The sequence below is a fragment of the Anolis sagrei genome, chromosome 2, assembly GCF_037176765.1.
Source record: "Anolis sagrei isolate rAnoSag1 chromosome 2, rAnoSag1.mat, whole genome shotgun sequence".
NCBI lineage: Eukaryota > Metazoa > Chordata > Lepidosauria > Squamata > Dactyloidae > Anolis > Anolis sagrei.
Window position 1 is genome coordinate 129,135,939 of NC_090022.1, and position 21,698 is coordinate 129,157,636.

The 21,698-nt window shown below is 42.0% G+C and overlaps 1 protein-coding gene across 12 annotated transcripts in view; it reads right to left on the bottom strand.

Moving 5' to 3' along the window:
- RBFOX3 (RNA binding fox-1 homolog 3) overlaps positions 1-21,698 on the bottom strand; it is a 473,759-nt gene that overhangs the window by 58,671 nt on the left and 393,390 nt on the right. For 2 of the 12 annotated variants that reach the window (XM_060764349.2, XM_060764351.2), the window contains exon 1: positions 21,498-21,669. The exons of 4 other annotated variants lie outside the window; for them this stretch is intronic. In XM_060764349.2, the coding sequence (XP_060620332.1) occupies positions 21,498-21,599 (102 nt within the window). In that variant the 5' untranslated portion in view covers positions 21,600-21,669. Of the gene's footprint in view, positions 1-21,497; positions 21,674-21,698 lie in introns of those variants that run through there. 6 more of the 12 variants (XM_060764348.2, XM_060764358.2, XM_060764354.2 and 3 more) reach the window with 5 other exon arrangements.

The window sequence follows — 21,698 nt, forward strand, 5'->3', positions numbered from 1 at the left end:
GTCCAGATTTATTCTTTTCTCTCCAGGGTCAAATTCTGGGGGAAACAACATTGTTCTACACATTTGAAACAGGAGTCGGCTGTGCATGGTGTGAATTGGCTGCCTGTTCCACTCCATAACATTGTCAGGGATTTTCCTATCATGAGAAATTCTGGAATAGTTTCCCACGTTTCTGAAAAAAAAATCTCTCTAAGTTAATAAGTCAACAAACAAATGAACAATCACCTCTTCCAAAAATAAGATTGAAAAAGTAGAAACTCTAAGAGCAATGATCAGTGATTGATTTGCTGTAATGACAGCCATACATCTTCCTGTTACATTGCATCCAAAAACCTTTGCAGTGTTACTGGGGGTAAATACAGAATGCAGAGATAATCTGTTCCTCCTAACTCCAAACAGTCACTATAAACTACAACAAAACACTGAGCATTCTAGCTCAGTTCAGATTTTAAAAAGAAAGGAAAGTGAAGATTGGTTCAAATGAGGTAAGAGTATGTGCTTTTACAAGTGTATTAAAGACAGAATAGAAGATTTCAGGGAGAGGTGAACTGGAAGAGAATAAATATATACATATCAGACTTTGCACTATGCTCTGTCCCTGAGGCGCTCCCAGACAAGGCTTTTATGTATGTGAATTGCCTTGCCTCAGTCACACACTTATATGATGGGTTCAGTCTTCGTTGTCTTCCATTCGTGACCCACTTTCCCCGGCCACTTTTGCCATCTCCTTCCCTCCTGCCTTGAAGGAAAGATTGAATTGATGAATGTCTTTTCACTAACAGAGCTGTTTAAACACGTAGTGGTGAAGAGTTGTGGGTTCAGAAGGAAGGTGACCTCATGATCCACGGTGCCAACTTTCTTCTGAACCCACAACTCTGACATTGCAATTATTTTAATTGATTCTGAGCCAATTGCTTATAGCTGCACATGCTCAGCTATTTTAAATCTATCCATAAATCTATCCATTTGAAAAGACGAAAGGCAGTTTGGGATGCAGACAGCTGAAGGAAACCATGTTCCTCAGACATTAGCAAATTTCACCCATACATCTTTTGAGAGCTGGCAAACACAGCATCAAAGTCTTGACCAGAAGAAATAGAAGACATCAAATGGAAGCGACGTTCAGCACCAAAAGCCACATTTGATTGGAGAATTCTGATACCAGGGGAAGCAGCTAGCATATCCATGGAGATGAGCTGGGAATTACTGGGCAGGCTGTAAACCTACTTTTTCATCTCTACTTGATCTTCCCACTTGAATTACGTAGTTGGTATGTCCCTCCAAATTCCCATATTTTGTGGTGCATCAGCAGGGAGGGGAGGGGAGAGAAGGGAGCATAAGGCCACAGCATCTCTGATCCATCACCCTGGCAGCGCTGATTGGAAAGGAGAGGGGATCGATACCGAGCGAGAAGGTGTCGGCGTCAGGGATTCGTGGCTGTCAGGGCCTCTGAATAGGCCGGTGAGGGCTGAGGAAAGTGCTCTGGCTCTGTGCTAGGTGGAAAAGTGCTGAAGTGGCCGCTTGGATGGGGTGGGCGATTAATGGAATCAGGTTATAGCAATAGTACAGTGAGGGGAGGGGGCAGAAGATGTTGGGCAAGGAGATGGGAGAAGAAGCACTGTGTTGAGTGGGAGCTGGAGCCTGTCTGAAAAATTGCTCAGGTCTGCTAAAAGAAGAGTTCAAAAGCAGGCAGAGATACTGCAGGGGACAGTCACAGTCTGATAATATCTCCTTATACACACACATACTGCCTAGTCAATGATAAGGTAGTAAATGCCACCCCACAGAGACACTTGGGTATAGGCGAAGCTCGCAATTTCTGGTAATCAGACAATCATCGTAGGATTGCTCAGTTTCTCTACCCAAGCTTCAACAGCCATACACATATATACATACACAGACAACTTCGCCAGCATCGATCACATACTAGATTCCAGACACAGAACTAAAATGACCAGCAAATAGTGATGAAAGCATAACATTTGATCTGTATTATTCACCAGAGATGAACAAGTCCTTTGGGAGTCTCAGCAACTACTAAAGAACCCTTTAGGGCAGGTTTTGACATCATGCGTGAAGGCAGCCGAAGCACAAAAAGGGAGTTTCACAGCACATCTCTTAGCTTTAGGGTCAGTCTGGCTCAGTGACTGATATGCGTACCTGCAAATTGAACACTGGTTCAGGTCTTTCTTCTTAAACTAGAGATAGTTTGCTTGCCTTTTGATTTTTCCATGCATCTATTCATTTACCTATTCTTTACTGATTTTTTTTTTTATAAAAGGAGGAATATCTAAAAAGAAGCACATCATGCTCAGGTGACAGGGAAAGTAGAGATTTCCTGTTGACATCAGAAAGAGAATCATAGCAGCAAAACCATTTAAAAACCATTTTAAGGGTGTTGTACCAACAAAAAAGTTATATTCAGACTAAATTAGGTTGGGTGTCTCTAGAGTGGTTCAATACCTTAAAATGTTGCATAAATCTTCATCTAAGTTTCTCTATTCTGCTTTACTTACATTTATAAAGGAACAGCCAGAAAAGCTATAACTTTATAATATTGGACAGTCACAAAATAGATTTGTACACAAGACCATACACTTGGAAATGTTGGACTCAAAATTGCTGAGTTACTTCAGAAAGAGGGCCCACAGACTTATGCTTTGTAAATGCTTTGTAAAGCTACTTAACTTTCCTTCTGCAGTGGATTTTCTTTTGCTTGTTTTTTTTTAAATCACAGAAAAAGTGCTGGGAACCCATATGAAGATGCCAAAGGCATCACCATCTTGACTCTCCTGCTTTAAAATCTGTGACTGACTCAATGTGATTGCAAAATAATGAAACCTACTCTGGAAGCACCCACCATTTCACCAAGTGGGAGAGTGTTAAAAGAAAATCAACTCACATGACATGTGACGGTGGAGAAGAGTTATAGGGCTGATAGAAAGAAAAGTTAAACACAAATGTTTAGAGCAAATCAGGACCAAAAACTCTCCAGAAGTTGATTCAACTGAGACTGCCATACTTGGACTGTATCACAAGAAAACAGGATTCATTGGAGAAGGCCATAATGCTTGGAAAGGTCCAGATAGTCTATCAACACCAGATGCTATCTGATTATGGAAGCTAAGCAGGGTTAATACCTGAATGACAGGTCGCCAAGGACTACCAATGCTGTAGGCAATGTTTCAAATAAAGGAACTGGCAAAATCACTTCTGAGTATTTCTTGCTTTTAAAACCCTGTGAAATTTGTGGACTTGCCATTCATTGACAGAGAATTTGAAAATGAAGACATTGACAGCGTAGATGTAGGAAAAGAGGAAGACTGTATTCTAGGTGGATGAACTCAATCAAGGAAGCCAAGACTTAAGCAAAGGTGTTGATGATAGAGCAACAGGAAGTCTCTCATTCATAGGGTCAATGTGGAGTCAATGTGGAGGCAGTTAGCAACAAAAATCACATGAAAGTAGACCATAGGGCATGTGGTAGGATATAACATCCAGCTGAGACATTATAGCCCATAATATCTTAATGGACAATGTGTGGGACTGCATGCCAAAAGATTAGGAGATGTAAAGTGCAGATGTTATGCTTTGTTGCATAACATCTACACTTTAAGAACCAATGCTGTAATCCATTGGTTCTTAAAGTGCAGATGTTATACAACAAAGCAACTATTTGTCAAATTTGTGTTGGTTCGGTTGTGAGCAAAGAGATTAATGTAGTTTGGAGGAATGATGTTTTATCTTTAAAAGGAATACCCATCTGAGGAACAGGGTTCTTCAGAGTAAAACCTGGAATGGATTCATGACTCTCCCAATCAGCCACAGTGCATCAACTAACACCTCTTCAAGCAAGAGTGTTGGTGGCTATTGTGGTATATCTGTTTTGGACCCTATGGCCCCTTCCACACAGCTGTATGGCAGCGTGGACACAGATAATCCAGTTCAAAGCAGATATTGTGGATTATCTGCCTTGATATTCTGGGTTATATGGCTGTGCGGAAAGGCCCTAAGACCAGTGTTTCTCGACCTGGGGATCGGGACCCCTGGGGGGGGGGGGGAGTCGCGAGGGGGCATCAGAGGGGTCACCAAAGACCATCAGAAAACACAGTATTTTCTGTTAGTATGGGGTTCTGTGTGCCAAGTTTGGCCCAATTGGTGGAGTTCAGAATACTCTTTGATTGTAGGTGAACTATAAATCACAGTAACTACAACTCTCTAAGGTCAAGGTCTATTTTCCTCAAACTCCACCAGTGTTCACATTTGGGCATAATGAGCACTTGTGCTAAGTTTGGTCCAGATCCACCATAGTTTGAGTCCACAGTGATTTCTGGATGTAGGTGAACTACAACTCTAAAACTCAAGGTCAATGCCCACCAAACCCTTCTAACATTTTCTGTTGATCATGAGAGTTCTGTGTGCCAAGTTTGGTTCAATTCCATCATTGGTGGGGTTCAGGATGCTCTTTGATTGTAGGTAAACTATAAATCTCAGCAACTACAACTTCCAAATGACAAAATCAACCCCCCCCCCTCCAATCTCACCAGTATTCAAATTTGGGCATATCAGGTATTTGTGCCCAGTTTGGTCCAGTGAATGAAAATACATCTTGCACATCGAATATTTACATTACGATTCATAACAATAGCAAAATTACAGTCATGAAGTAGCAATGAAAGTAATTTTATGGTTGGGGGTCACCACAACATGAGGAACTATATTAAGGGGTCATGACATTTGGAAGGTTGAGAACCACTGTCCTAAGACTATGGTGAAGAAAACAATTTCCCAAACCCGCTCACATCAGGGAGAAGAAGAAGCCAATAGGAACAAGAGCATTCAAGAGGCAACCCTCACCTCAGTCAGACAGCCACCGCCTGCAAGGACGACAGCATTGCGATATGTATCTGGTTAGAATTTCATAAAAAGATGATGAAAAAGAAGAGGAAGACCAAATGCTGAGTTTCATTTGTGAGCTAATTAGTCTAATTAACTCTAATTAACTCTCTACAACACACAACTCCCAAATCAACATGCTGGTTCATTCTGTTTCTTCCTTCCTTCCTCTCTTTTCTCACTGAAGAGTTCATTTTCACTGGGAGAGGCATTCCTTGGGGCTCACAAAACAGCCACATTGAAAGCCACTCACCCCACAATGCTTCTTTTTCTCTAACTGGGGGAAAGACCATCTTTAGCTCTCCTGACATTCTGGCTGACATTTCCCCAGACCTCTTAACATATGACCATGCTAGAGAAGCTGAGGCAGCTGGAGGCTAAAAAACATTCTCCATCCCTGTTATACTCTATTGGTTGCTGATGTCCAGGTGATGAAGAGAATTGTCAGGCAAGGTCCTTCCTGGTTTCTTCTCAATCAGAATAATGATCTGGTCAGGAATCCCTAATATCAGGGAATACTAGGGATTCCTGATACTAGGGAATCTCCTTGCACACCACTTATTCCCACTGTCTTGATCCCAAGCCCCAAAGCTCTCATTGTTTCACACACAAGGGCAGTTAACAGTCCACCCTAACCCAGGGAGTGCTGCACTGCTAAAAAGCACTCCGATACTTCTTTGGTGAGTAGCTGATGGAGTACTAGATTTGCGATTGGACTGTGGAAGACATGAACTCACTAGTGACAAATAGCACATGTGTGCATGCTTTTCAATGACCTGACAACTCTTTGTTTAGGCATGGAATATTGATAGCTAGTCTTATCCATTCCTTCCTCTATAATGTAGACTGCAGCTCCTGGCATTCATTGGCAGTCTCCCACCCCTGTACTAACCAAGGCTGACTCTGTTGAACTTCCAAGCTCAGATGGATGTGTCCCACCTATATTTCCCTTAGTGTAAGAAGAGTAAGGTAAAACAAGAGATAAACTTGTAAATCTGGGTGTTAGCTCATCATGAGAACTCCATGGTTTGCTCACCGGTTTGTGACATTTGGTTTTTCTTAATATCTCCTTTCTTTGGCATTTGCTTATTTCAAGAACTATCATATTATATCCCACAGTATATGGTGAGGGTAAAATTTAAAGTACAAGAGTTGCACAAAAAGGAGTGTTGAAACCTCCTTTTGCATTTATATACATACTACAGTGTGTGTCAGACAGGAACTTGTGTCACACTCACTAAAAAGTTTATCCACATCTGGCTTAATTAGCAGATTAATCAATCAAAGCTTTAGTTGTTTAATCTGTACGGACAGCTTTTAATTAGTTGGGCTGTATGTTGGGGGCATGCATTTTAAAAGGCTATTTTGGTTCTAGTGAACATTTTCAGGGTTAGCCCTACCCTGGGAAGGAGTGAGGCATGCATTTACTTGTGGCGCTGTGGGAGAAGGGCAGAAAACAACTCTATACAATAGTGTGGTATAATTACTATCAAGGCATATGGTGGAGCCAAATAATATTGATGCCTGAGACTGGGAGGAAGGTGGTGCCTCCTCTCCCCACCCAAACCAAGGGGTATAGGACCTAAAACCAGGAAAGTTATCTTGCTACATAAAGAAAAAAGGAACCCCAAACTTGCTGCCTGAGGCTACTGCTCTACTGTGCTTTATGACTCTTTTGGATGGGTGGGGGCACTTCTGGGATTTTCTACTTCATCTGCCAAAATACTTTGACTGGTTTTGAATGGAGTGGGATTTGGTCTCAGGTGATGGGTGGGTGTATTTGCTGCATTGCTTCAGACAAGAAAATCTCTTGGGGCGTCCCTGTAACTACGAATGAAAAATCAAATACATTAAAATGGGCTTTCTTCCTAATAATGAGCAGTCCTTTTTGTTTTTGTTAAATGGTAAGCTATCTCACATCCTTCAGTTTCTGAATTAAGAACCAATACTGATGTTTCGGAAACGCACAGTTAAAAAGAAGTGTAATTGATTAGTCAGTTAAAAGGAAGACAATTAATCAACTAAAATGATTTAAGTGGTAGGCAGACTTAGAAATAATTATCTATACACAACACCAGTGACATGGTTGCAAAACTCCTTTGAGCACAAAGAACAAATATTGTATAAAAACTAATCTGTTTTATTATTTAGTCTTGCAATACAGCATTGGAAGAACCTGATGCTGGAGCCTCTTCAGCCAGGGCCCAAGCCTTAGCATTCCGCAGGGCCCTTTGTTCAGCCCTTTGATGTCACTAGCTTGAGAGCAGAGAATAAGCCTTCCAAGGGACTAAAGACAACACTGAACAATTATCCCACGTGAACCCACGCGTTCTCTTCGTTCATCTGGAGAGGCCCTGCTCGTGATCCCACCTGCGTCGCTAGCGCATTTGGTGGGGACACAAGTCAGGGCCTTTTCCGTGGTGGCCCTCCGACTCTGGAACACCCTCCCCAAAGATCTTAGACAGGCCCCTACATTGGCAGTCTTCAGAAAGAACTTGAAGACCTGGCTGTTCCGATGTGCCTTCCCTGAATAGGAAACCTCCAATACCAAGTCCCATAAGCACTTTATTAAAGCTAAGACTGCCGCACACTGCACACTGCACTTGCCCATAAGCCTCATATTCCACCTGTCACATCAGCACTTTTAACTCCTGTACCCTTACACTGGCCCGACCCAGTTTTTATTGTGTCTTAGTGTATTGTTCATTGCTTGTTGTTTAGATTGCTTTAATTGTTTTTAATTTGCCTTAGGTTTTGTATTGTTGTATTGTGTGTTGAGGCCTTGGCCTTTGTAAGCCGCATCGAGTCCTTCGGGAGATGCTAGCGGGGTACAAATAAAGTTTAATAATAATAATAATAATAATATCCAGGGAGCTTCTATCTTTGACAGCAGTATATGGTCATTACTGAAGATTTCCAGATCAAACTTAGATGAGGAAAGTGTGAACACACTGCAGATTGCTGCCAGAGTGAACTGGGAGGAAAGTGTGATGAAAACCGAGGGCAAACCTCACTCCAGAGGCTTTGGAGAGTTCTCATTTGAGCCAAGATCAGAAATTAGGATTTTGTCTTCAGTGACTTTTTTCATCCCTATTTTTTCCCTTAGTCTAGTCCAGTGGTTCTCAACTTGTGGGACCCCAGATGTTTTGGCCTTCAACTTCCAGAAATCCTAACAGCCGGTAAACTGGCTGGGATTTCTGGGAGTTGCAGGCCAAAACACCCACGGACCCACAGGTTGAGAACCACTAGTCTAGTCTGTGCTATAGAGTGCTTCAGCCCTTCCCTCACCCTACATTTCTTCTTGATCAAGGCTTATTTTCCTTTATTAAATACCAGGAGGTTTGCCCCTGCTCCCACTTAGTACCTGCCCTGTTCTTATATCAGCCCCACCATTGGGGAGTGGTTGATGTGGCTTCCATTTCAGAAGAGTTCTGAGCTGCTTCCAGGTTTCAGTTTGAATGTTAAAGGAGATATTGGTGTTGTTAGATCTTGTTTCCAAAACAGATTCTGCACTTTCAATAGTTCATTTCAAGTTTATCTTAGAACACAAAGGATTTCTGTCGGATCTTTGATATGAGTGCCACCACTGCTCTTGCCACTGAAGCTGCCTCAGACTTGCTTTTCAGACAGGACTCTCTGCCAGAGATTGCCTCATTCCTTGTAGAAGGTGCCCAGTGCCAGGGATGACATTCTTGCAGGATCTCATCCAAACTCATCCAGAGCCTTGTACTGGATCCTGCTGATTCAGTATGTAAACTCCATCAGTAATGGATGTGCATCTCAGATAAAGCAAGAAGGTTATTCAGAGTTGGCAGAAGTTCTCTAGAGATGGCCTAGACTAGAGTCAGATGGATTTATCTGGATTTGGTAAAATACTTGGCACAAAGATACTCAGGACAGGACAGTGCATGTGTATTTTTCAAGTAGGGTGAGAGACTTTAAATGGTCCAGGTCATTCCTCTGAATTATAACTCCATCAATCTCCAGATAGTGCCTGTGATGCCATAGCCACCTTTTCCCCTTCCCTGAATTCTTGCAAGGACAGGGCAAACTGACAAAATCAATCAAAACATTCAACCTCTACAGGATCAGATGGACTTCTAAAAAAGTCACAGAGGCATGTACTATCAGAAAAAGGTGCAACTGAGCAAACAATTAGAAGGAACTCACACAATTTAAGAACAAGTTCCTAACACTCATTCATACTTGAAACTATGAAATTTCTGATAGTTCTTACAAACAGATGAAAACATAAAGCTTTGTAGTGGAAAGGAAGCAGCGCCGCATTTGAATAGTAGTAGTAGTAGTAGTAGTAGTAGTAGTAATTTATTTGTAACCTGACCTATCACCTCGAGGGAACTCAGTCCCTTTCCAAACTTTGTTGACTGTCAATATGACTTATCCAAGTGCCATCCTTCTTTCGCCTTCATTTGTCTAATTTACTTTAATGTTTGTCTTATTGTTCCTGACCCTAGTTTGACCCATGTCAAGCTTCATAATTAATTACAGGAGCAGATATGATGCTTTTTTGTCACAGAATTGTAGTACAGCTTGTAGTACAGTTAAAATTAAAAAAGGAAACAAGAGTCATATCAAGCATAATTATAAATTTTCTCTTCTATTAGTGTTCAATATAACAAAACATAGGAAATACTTGCTTTGAAGCCTAAACCGTGACAATCGCAGTGTTTAGAAAACAACTGGATTTTGTACCAGAGAGCAGGGGGAAACAGAGGAATGAGTGTTCAAAGAAGAATAGCAAACAATCTGTTTGATGTCTTCCTATCAACTGCAACATGGCAACCATCAGCTTTTGAAGAACAGTGCACCCTTGGTATCTGCTGGGGTTTGGTTTCAGGATCCCTGGAAGTTACCCACATCAGTGGGTGCTCAAGTCTCATTATATACAATGATGGAGTAAAATAGTGTGTGTGTGAAGGATGGGGGTCAAGGGTGCTTTGGCTTTTAACTCTGAATATGTTTTGATAGACTTTAACTGTGATTTTTTAGTGCTGTTTGTGTTGAATTATTTTAATGGCTGCATATGTATATATTTTAAATTGTATAGTAATGCTTTTATGTCAAGCCCCTTTGGGAGATAATAATAATAATAATAATAATAATAATATCCAGCAGAGTGATCCTGTTTGTTATGTAGTAATCTTGTTGTGTTTCAAATATAATAATAATAATAATAATAATAATGTTTGCTTTTTAAATGTTTTTTTAAAATATTTTAAAATCATGGATGGTGGAATCCATGCATATGGAGGGCCAACTGTACTACTGTAGTCAGATGCTGCTAGCCTATTATCTCTGCCTGCTCCTGGATACCAAATGGTTGTGAAAGGGTGATGGCCACCTTAAAGGTAAGTTATATACCTGTAGGATCATTGTGTGAAGATGTGCTGGACATCTCTTTCCCCAAAGACCCTTAAAAAGATTTCACCAACAATATTTTCTGTCATTGTTTTCAATGCCATTTTTTTTGCACAAATATTTGTGTTTACCAAAAATGACAAAGTGTGAAAATATATTTTTAAAATTGAAAACAATTGTAATCTTCCTCATTGGGTAAAATGTTTAACATTATTTTTTTAACTTAAGAACAAATAAGTGAAGATATGCAGTCCTTATAAGCACTAAAATCTATGTGGATTCAAACTGATTTTGTCCAGGTTCAAAACATAAAAAACAATTACACTGTCTGCATGGCCACTGAAAGAGGGCATTACAGAGACCAATGGGCAGTGATACTGCCAGTATGCTTCTCTCAAGTGCTATGAAGTCCTTCTGGAGGTTGACAAATGATGGGGTTTAGGGAGAAGTCTTCTTCCATGCCAAGAGGGGTTGAGGAAGAAGTTTCAACACATAAAAAGATGGTTTCAAAGATCACTCGCTGTAACTGCTGATGTCCTTAAATTTGAATGAGGGTGGCCCAGAGGAAGTTGACTTTAGCTTGGAGGCAAATTGAGAGAAAGATCCCATCCCGATCCAAGACCACCTCAGTCCCACCCTATACGCAACATCAACAACCTGAAGTCTCCTGAAGTGGAAAGATGAGGGAAAGGATTTTTCTCCTCCCGATCCTGAAATGCTGCAGTTAAGCTATTGCATCCGCAGTGCAGAGAAGGGGTGAAGCTGGCCCTTTCTTGCCTGCCTGCATCACTGAAATGGCAACTCTCACAGCGGGGGCTTGGGTATGTTTTTGAGCAAGCAGACTGCCTCTTCCCCCTGTTGCAAATTGGTGCTGCCTGGGCTCAACAATATTGGACCACTTACAGAGCTGCTGGCTTTCCCTGCAATGCAAACAGTGGGGTCAATACATTGGGTAGAGGTTTAGTTAGATCCGTTCACTGATGTAATTGACTGAAAAACTAGCAGGGAGTTTTCATCCCAAAGCACTAGACACCAGAATGGAGCAACTCAGATAAATTTGCAGGGACTTAGCAAAAGTCTGGCACCCTCGCTCAGTTCACATCAGCTGCACCTTTGCCTGGAAAATGGCTGCTGGGACCATCTTTCTGAAATTTGCCTCTCTGCAAAAAGAAGTTCCACGGAAAGAAGGCTTCTCCTCATGGTCCACATTGGTCACTGAAGTGAATGGCCTTTCAAGTCCTCAGATATGAAAAGTTAACCATAACTAAGAGATATTACTGTCACAGCTATCTTACACAAATATTTTCTACCTCTCACACATGCAAAAGGGTTGAAATCCATGAAGTCCATGGTCAAGGACAAATCATTCCCACATTTATTTGTTAAGTATCCTCCTGGTGATAGGGATTTCATAGCCTCTTTTATCAATTATCTTGTTGTTATGTGCCTTCTAGTCATTTCCAACTTATGGTGACTCCAATGCAAACCTATCAAGAAATTATCTTGGCAAAATCTTCCCAGAAAGGGTTTGCGAGAGAGGGTGACTTGACAAAGCTCAACCAGTGGGTTCTCATGGCTGAGCAGGGCTTTGAACGCTGATTTCCAGAACTACAGCTCAATACTCTAAACACTGTACATGGCTCTGGCTTTGCTTCTGACTTAATTAACTTAATTCTAATATCTTCTATGGACTAATACATCTAAGGCATGCCATCAGGAAACTCCAGTCAGCAGAAACAGAATTACAGCCTTCCTTACATTTGTGGCTTTAACCTTCACAGATTTGATAATTATTCCCAGATTATTTGCTGCTGCCCTACACCATTTTTAATAGGAACCGGAGCCACTGCCATGGTTCCTTGTGCTCTGCCCAGTGCCTTCTCCTTTCCCCTGCCCAAGCAAATGAATGCATGTGAGAATGCACATACAGCTGTTTTCAGTTATCTCACCAGTATAGGTACTTCATGTGTGTGTGTGTGAAAGACAGTTTGTTTTTCCTCCCAATTTGATGGGAGACCTGAACCCCTAACCCCTGTGTAAATGGAGGGCCAACTATACTGTGTTGGTACACATCACCTGGAAGCATTGTCCAGCCTGTGGTGTTGCTAATGGCAATGGATAACTCAGCAGGTTTATTCCAACCCTCATATTTTTTCAAGGGGAAAATGAAATGGGATGTGTATGTGTGCTAGAAAAAGAGAGGTAGCGAGAGAGTGGCAAAGAGAGGAAGACCATTTATTAAACCCACAAGATGATTTCTAGTTAAAGCAGCATACCTGTACCACCACAAGTTCCTGTCCCTCAGCCCCAGCTCAATTATATCCATAAAGCAAATGAGCAAAAAGAATTGATAGATGCCAAAGTGAAGCCTATACACATCAGGGTTGGATATGAAAGCAGGCGCTCTCTGAATTGGTCGAGGTGATCGGGGATGCACATTAGACCCAGCCAAGCACTTCACTTATTTCATTCTATGCAGGTTTGCTTGGGTTAATATGAAGGTTGAGGTTAAAAACCAAATAAACCAAAATGTGAACACCTTAAATCTAAGAATGGATGTGTGAGTACCTGCATTTCTTGATTTGCAATGCTACTTTGAGATTTTCTAAAAGTGTGAGGTTCATGGAAGGGAAGTGAAACTAAACACACATAAATATACCTCCTGTGAAAGAGTACAGGAAGTAAGGAATGGATAGCATGTAACTACATGTGCAAGATCCACATGGCACCAGAAGGTGTGCAAGAAAAGTGCACTAATCAACTAGTTTGATGCAAGCACAAGCACACACACATATGCAATGTCAGATCAAAAACACCATTTGCTGTTAGCGCTCTCTCTCTCATACACAAATCCTTCCTATAATTAAGCAACGTGGACTAAATAGCTAAATAACCATTACCTCTCATTTCATCCTCTCTCTTTCACTTTGAGGTGTTTTGGCAATATTTTAAATAAGGAAAAGGTGAATTGTAAAAAAAATGAAAACATGGCAGGAATAAGATCAATTAACAAAAGCTGCTGTATTAACATGTTTTCAAGACTTTGTCAAGAAATCGTTGAATGAAAAGCATTTTGCTTGGTTGGGTTCATTTTCCAAACATGGCTTTGCAGACAGAGGGCCTGGGATCCAAGAATCCAGAAAAGATCCAAGCAAGGTGACAAGTGTCAAAAGTACAGAAAAACAAAAGAGGTGAGAAAGCTGCCGTAAGGACAGATAAATAAGATAGAATTTCACTTGCAGCTATGTGGCTATTGGTGAATAAACATTTATTCTCCTGCGATATTTAACCTGACGGCATCATTTCCCTCCCTTCTTAGTTGCCTTTAAGCAATGGAAATGTGCTGTTCAGGAAGGCACTGCTGTCATTTGGGAGATACACTCTGCTTGGGATGACCCAAAAGCTTTATGATACCCCCAGCTGCCTTCAGATTTCAAAAATGTGGTGGCATGTGGGAGTAAATTTAACAGTGTTTTTGACCCACTCCGCAAATTACTGCACATTAACAGAATCAGCCATGGGCTATAGTATCCGCTATACACATAACCAGATATCCAGGACATTGCATGGTGGAGCTTGCACCAAGCTGGGTAACAAAAAAAAAAGTTTGCTACAGGAAATGTAAGGATTTTCCCCACCTAAACTAGAGGTCCCCAAACTAAGGCCCATGGGCTGGATGCAGCCCTCTAAGGTCATTTACCTGGCCCCTGCTCTAAACATTAGGGTCACCCTAAGTCTGAAACTAACTGAAGACACACAACAACAGCAATCCTAATTAACTCGGCTATCTCATCTGTCAAAAGCAAGTCCACACTTCCCATGGAAATACTGATAAGTTTATGTTGCTTAAAATAGTTCATTTTAAACATTATATTGTTATTTCTTGGGGTTTTTTTGCACTACAAATAAGTTATGTGCAGCAATAATAATAATAATAATAATAATAATAATAATAATAATAATAATAATTTATTTATATTCTGCCCTATCTCCCCGAGGGGACTTAGGGTGGATTCCAACAAACAAAAAGGCAAATATTCAATGCCTCAAATACAACAACAAATACAAACAAAATATTGCAAAATATCCCAACATATAAAAACACATTATAACATGGCACCTAAAGTTAAATAAAATGTAACCTATAAAATAAATTATATCTAACCTAAATGAAAAGCACTGAACACCCACATCAATTCACAAAAGCCAATGAAGGTGCACTAAAATATATTAGTTGGTTATGTAGCAAGTGATGTTAACTGGGCTGACAGGGTCTACAATGTCCGAGTACAATAATTGGAGGTATGGTGACTGTATATCCTCATCTAATCCTCCTCCTCTCCATATGCTGAAGTGCAAAAGTATGTTTTCAGTTGTTTTTTGAAGAAAGGAAGGTGCCATCTTTATTTCTTTAGGGAGGGAGTTCCAGAGGTAGAAGGCCCTTTCGCTCCTTTCCACCATCCATACTTGAGATGGGGGTGGAAACCAGAGCAGTGTCTGCGTTGATTTATAGGAGGAGATGCGATTAGTCAAATAGTCTGGGCCCAAACTGTTTAGGGCTTTATAGGTAATGACCAGCACTTCGTATTTAGCCCAGAAGCAGATTGTGGAGCTCTTGCAGCATGGGAGTGGTTCTCTCCCTGTATGAAGCTCCCGTTAGTAACCTGGGTGCCAATCTATGGACCAGCTAAAGCTTCTGAACTATCTTCAAAGACAGCTCGATGTAGAGAGCATTGCAGTAGTCCAAGAGAGATGTAACTAAGGTGTAGACAAATATGGCCAGATTCAGCGCCCCAAAGTATGGGTGTAGCTGGCACACAAGTTTTAATTGTGCAATGGTGCTCCTGGCCACCGCCGACACCTGGGGTTCCAGGGTCAGCAATGAATGCAGGATCACCCTTAAACGGCAAACCTGGAATTCATGAGGTTTTTTTCAAACTATAGTCCAGCCCTCCCACAGTCTGAGGGACCATGTGCTTAAAAAATTTGAGGACCCCTGTTCTAAACACTAAATAACTCAGAAGGATGGTCACAATCTTAGCACTAATGAAAAGATGCCACAACTGTTTTTTGGTATTTCCATTCCCTATCCCATCACTACTCCCGTAAGTGATTGTTGCCTAGCTTAACCACTATCCCGAGCCTATGGTTCATTTTGCCAAAACTAAGAAAACATTGAGGTAATTTCCTTTTCTTCCTCTTAGCATCTCATCATACAAAAAAGGGGACAGATAGGGTTTTGTTTCCGTATTTGGCAGGTGATGGTATATCATGCAGAGAGCACTGAGGTGTTCCTGAGGGCTGCGCTAGGGGGAAACCTAGCATCGCAACCCATAGAAACTACAAGAACAATTTCATCATCCAGGTTTAAAATGTTGCATCACTCGCCTGAAAGCTTGCAAGAGAGCAAAAGATGCCCAGGCCTCTGTGTAATCTGGTTTTCCCAGTAACTAGTTATGGGGGCATATTAAATACACCATTTCATAGCAAAGCATGAGTGGACTGTCTCACAATAACATTGAAATAAAGAAAAATCCTGCTGTTTGCTCTTTTTCCTTTTTTCCACGGGAAATAACTAGTGCTCAGACATCTATGCGCACGTGCAGGGAATTATGGCTAGTTTTTATATCCCTCTTGGTAAGCAAGTCTCTGCTATTCCATTCCCCCTTTTAGGGCACAATAAATACACAAAGCAGGTGGAACAGCCTTTAAATTTTACAAACATGCTTTAGAACATTGGCTCAAAATCCAACCTACAGTTGTGTTAGTAGGTATTTTTTTAAAAAGAGCTTATGAATTTGGTTGGTATAGTTTCTTGATCTATTATTCTCAAAACTACAAAAATAGTAATTCTTCAGTTGGATTTGCAGTTGTGGGTCACCTTGAGTTATTAGATGAGCATGTCTTAACAACTTGAAATATAACGAATGGATTAATTAATATTAAAGCAATTCAACTAAAACTTTGGCTTTACTAGGGACAGAATAAATCAAACTTAATGAGCCAAATGTTCAAATTTTATTCAGATAGTGGTAACACCCAATTTGTTTCAGCCCTGCCATTTACTAGTGGTGCTCATTGCCAAAAGTCTGATAATTCATATAGGCATTTAGCCTGGTTCTTTGGCAAAAAATAATATTCCCTCAGGGAATGGCATAAATATCAAAAGGCACTAGATCCTTTCCAGTCTTGGAAGCTGAGCAAGGTTTGGCCTGGTGAGTACATAGATGAGACACCACCTAGGTGCTAGGTGCTATAGATTGTACTAAGGAATTGGCAAAACCATGGCTGAGTATTCCTTGCTTAAGAAAACACTATCAAATTCATGGGGTCCTCACAAATTGGACCCCCTCCCCCCGGTGGCACAATGGGTTAAACCCTTGTGCTGGCAGGACTGAAGACTGACAGGTTGGAGGTTCGAATCCGGGGAAAGCATGGATGAGCTCCCTCTGTCAGCTCCAGCTCTCCATGTGGGGACATGAGAGAAGCCTCCCATAAGGATGGTAAAACATGAAAACATTCGGGCATCCCTTGGCCAATGGCCTTGCAGACGGCCAATTCTCTCAAACCTGAAGCTACTTGCAGTTTCTCAAGTCACTCCTGACACGAAAAAAAATCACAAATTGACAAACAACTTGAAAATGCATAATACACACAAACAACAATCTTCAAGATCAGCCACAAACCTCTGTGTTTTCTTTCTGCCTCCACACATACACATATGCCATCAGCCTCACCAAACTACTTAAAAAATATAGCTATACATGTGCTGTAACTGCTGGTGCAGACTCCAAAATAAAACAGATTGATATTATTTAGCTAGAGAAGACCAACTGAATAATTTGCCAAATGGTAATTTAATATTTAGGTAAACCCAATTGCTGAATGCATCTAGCAATAGGATTTAAGCTTTAGTCCCATACTGGTTATTTATCTAAACACTGAAGAATCTGTGTGATGCACATGCTAATATTTCAAAGCTTCTTGCTCTCTTAAACTGTTCTGAATCTTCCAAGTAATAAAATAATTCTTGCTAATAAAACTTATATAAAAATATTTGGCTGCATTCCCCACCACTTCCAAGCTGAGCTAAGTACTACATTATCCCACTCACTTTGTATACAGCTCCATTAAGAGGCACACTAAGAGCATCAGGCAACTAACTAGGATACTGCAGTTCTTTCTTTTTGTCCCATTTTGAGGCTCAGAAGGAAACCCACTGAATACTTAATAGGATGTGGGAGTGTTAACTGGAACTTATTTCAGTTGTCCCTTCTGTATTGAACATCTGTGGATTTGCATGCAAATGTTAAACGATGCATGAACAAAACTCAGTTGTTTTGAGCAAAAACTCCTGCTTCTTGGCAGGGGGTTGGACTGGATGGCCCATGAGGTCTCTTCCAACTCTATGATTCTATGATTCTATGATTCTATGATACAACGATTTTGTAGTATCTCTTTCAAAGTTGGGAATGCAAAATATTTTTTTAAATTTCTGGGTGATGAACTTTATTTTTGACAATACAAATAACAACATAAATTTAAGATTGCTACCATATTACTTGTATTCACACATCACATTAAGCCACAGTTTCTATAAGCCATGATTTGTTGTTTTAGCCAGCAATTGTTCCAAAGACAACAGTTTGTCAAAGCATGAATATAGGTTCAGATGTAACAACAAGCCATGGTTTAAACATGCTTATTGTGGCTAGAAACCGGCTAACTAAGTATACTTCAGATGCATGTCAGAATTCAGTAACTGTGCATGACACTATCTCTGAATCTAACCACTATGTTAAACTAATGATATATTTGGCTTAATATCCTATCTCTGTTAATAAAGAGTACAGTCTGATTCTAAGGAACTGACAGGGAAAAATATGAGTGACAGAAATTGGCAAGAGAATCACTCAGCTGAGAGTGTTGAGGTTCTATGGAGAATGGCTAATTGTCAAATTAGATAATTGCTATATGAGGATAGGTGAGAAGGCAGTATTCTCACACATATACCAAAATGTGTTGGCCCTACCCTAAAATGAAGTTATCTTGTTGTTCCTACTTGGCTCCTGCAATCAAGCAGAAGTAGAAATAAACCAAATGAGGCTACAAACCTATAGCTATCTGTTGATAAAGGCCTGCTATGGTGCTACGGGGCTGCGTAGAAATGGATTTGCTAAGTTTTGTTTTTTAATGTATTGGTTTATTTCATTGATATGCAACTGGATGGCATTGAATTCTTGCCTTTTCTGAGGCCGCTCTGACTTCTTCATCACACTAGCGAAAAAAATCCACTTAAAATCTGGTTTCTGCCACCTACAGAATTCTGAGGTTTGTAGTTTAGGATGGTTTTAAATGGTGTATTTTAATATTTTGATGTTTTTTAATGTTTATGTATTGTACGTGAATTTGTGTCCCGGCATTGAATGTCCCGGCATTGAATGTTTGCTCCGCCCTGAGTCCCCTTCGGGGTGAGAAGGGCAGAATACAACTGTTTTAAATAAATAAATAAATAAATAAATAATAGTTTAGTGAGGCTGTTAAAGGCTCCTCCCTAAACTACATACCCCAGAATTCTGCAGGAGGAGCAACTGGATTTAAAGTGGATTTTTTCTCTAGTGTGATGAGATGACATGTCCCCTTCAGGACGAGAAGGGCGGGGTACAAATGTGGTAAATACCTCATAAATAAACAAATAAGCAATACTTAAAATGCCTGTTTTCCGTCTGCCTTAGAAAGTTTGCTTCCATAGGTCCTGAAGACCTTTCACACAGTCCTACTTGCTGAAAAAATTGGATTCTTACATCCTGTGTAATATTGGGCAATAGGGCCCAGAAGCAGTGCAAGCTCTCATTGGCATCATGGCTCATGCAGACAGGTCTCACAGGAAGCAACCCCTGGTTTTAAAAAATGGGGTCAGAATGGGAACATTCACACTGCAAAATACAGCTTCTGCACAAGCCTATAAGTGGGAAGGTCTGCTCTCTCAGCCTTTTATGTTTTGCTTATTTTTAATATACTATTATAAATTAGCAGAGAACTGACTTCTGATAAACAAAAAGTATAGTGCCTTCAAATAATACTAAGCAAACCAAAAATAGCTCACATACTTATATAGCCTTCCTTCTATCCATATCTGAAAAATATAACCCTGCATCTAAAGATCAAGAGGCCCGGGAATATCCCAAAAAGATGGAAGGCCAAATGCAAGCAAAGAAGCTCCATCGGAAAAGGCTAGGGAAATGAAGCTACTCAGTGAAGCCTCTCCTTCCCCTAAATTCCTCCGTGACGGTGTTGTGGGCTCTAGCCATTCATTTAATGAACTTGCTTGCAATATCATCTCCTCGCCTGGTCTAGGGGAAATGCAATAAGTCTCGGGGGAACGTGTCCATGCAGCTTTGCTGAAGAGTTAGCCGGCTGATGTGCTACGCAGTGCGACCAGAAGCTGAAACCTAAAGGGATTCCACGAAGAGAACACCCTCCTTGTTTTAATCATCTTAGCCCAGACGGTCTAGCTGAAAACATGAGACATTCCCCAAGTGTTCCCCTCCGGCATTCATAAGTCCCTTATGCAATGCAAGCCACCAGGAAGTGCAGGGTATTTTCTGAATGAGCCAGCGAGCCCTAGGCACAAGGAAGATGGTCACGGCATTTACAAGAGAACCAAATCTCCTTCGCCAGCTAGATCAGTTCTTTAAACGCATACACGCAAACATGTACAGAGAGAGCAGGAGCTCGGTAAAAACTGTGTTTCAGATAATCTCTCTTTTCTAGAGAGTAGTTGAGGGGGGAAAGCATCTGCTTCACTCTGCAAACTTGAGGGAAGTCTTGGGTTTGCAATGTTAAAGCCTTCCATTCAATGGTTTGAAAGAAGGAAGATAGGCAAGAGTGGCTTTCCTTCTTTTGCCTCTGATCTTAGAGGCAAGACCCTCTGGCCCAAAGCTGACTGGATACATAGACCAATGAAGTGCCAGTGGTTAGAGTGCCAAGCATATTGAAACTCCTTCCAGCACAAATGGAGGGGTGGGCACAGCAGGGAGATGGGGATTTCTGATGCTGCAAGGAGGCTTTCTATTTTCAAAAGCCAAGGCTTCCTTCCTTCTGGAGACTCCTAGGCAAGGAAGCATGTGCCACCTTGGATCCACAGCCATGAAGGGAAAGGAAGTGTTGCGGTGTGGCTGGGTGGATTGGTGTTGGCGTGGGCTGGGAAGGCCCTGTGGGAGACGGGAAGGCAGTAGACTAGGCATGGTCAAATTTCAGGACCTTTAGGTGTTTTGGACTTCAACTCTCACAATTCTTGGTCATAGGTCCTTTCCTTTTCCCTTCAGCCACCCTCCTGGTGGTTTTGGACTTCAAGTCCCACAATTCCTGGTCTGAGACCCTTTCCTTTTCCCTCTCGGCCACCCTCCAGGTGTTTTTGGACTTCAACTCCCACAATTCCTGGCCTCAGGCCCCTTCCTTTCCCCCCTCAGCTGTGTAAGCTGGAGGGCCAAAGTTTGCCCATGCCTGCACTAGACCCACATTGCAGTGCTATTCCTCCCTGGAGAAATGGATTCGGGACCAAGGCTGGCTGGTAACTGGGTTGCAACACTCTGGAGGGCCAACCCGACCGATTTATACTTCCAATGACTTCCCACACATGTATGCAGAACACTCCCGTCCAGACACCCTGCAACAGAAGGAAAACTGGAATGGGAGGCGTGGAGAGGGAGACCCATGAACAACCCACATGGTACCATTGGATGCCATGGATTTTAGATTAAATAAGGATCAATGTATTGTCGAAGGCTTTCAGTGGCCGGCATCACTGCTGTGAGTTTTCGGGGCTGTATGGCTCCGTTCCAGCAGCATGGCGATACAGCCTGAACCAAGGCTGCTTGAAAAAGAAGAGACTTCACCGCTGTCATAGACACGCGCGTCCTGCTTATGCCTCGCGGCCACCCGTTTTCCAAGGGAGGAGGAGGAGGAGGAGGAGGAGGAGGAGGAGGAGGAGGAGGAGGAGGAGGCATCGGCATCATCCCTCAAAGTTGAGCCTGCTTAGACGTGAGGCGCCGCCCGGGGAGCGGGGGAAAGTCCCGGAGCGCGGCTCCTGCTGCCGCTTCAGCACCTCTGCGGGTGGACAGCGCACCGGGGCGCCTCCTTTGGGGAAGGCGAGGCACGCCACGCTCGGGACAGGCGGGCTGCCTTGACTCTGCCGGGAGCAAAGGAGGAGGAGGGCTTACCTGCTGGAGGTAGAGGAAGGCAGGGGGCCCCGGCAGCGAGTGGGGGAGCAAGGCGGAGTTGGGGAGCAGGAGGCAGCCGGAGTTCGCCATGGAGCAGAGCATGGGGCGCCAGGCAGCCCGGGGGCGCTTTGGCGGGACGCAGCAGCAGCACTTCCCTCGGCTCCCAGACCCAGGGCTTCTTCCTTCCTTCCTTCCTTCCTT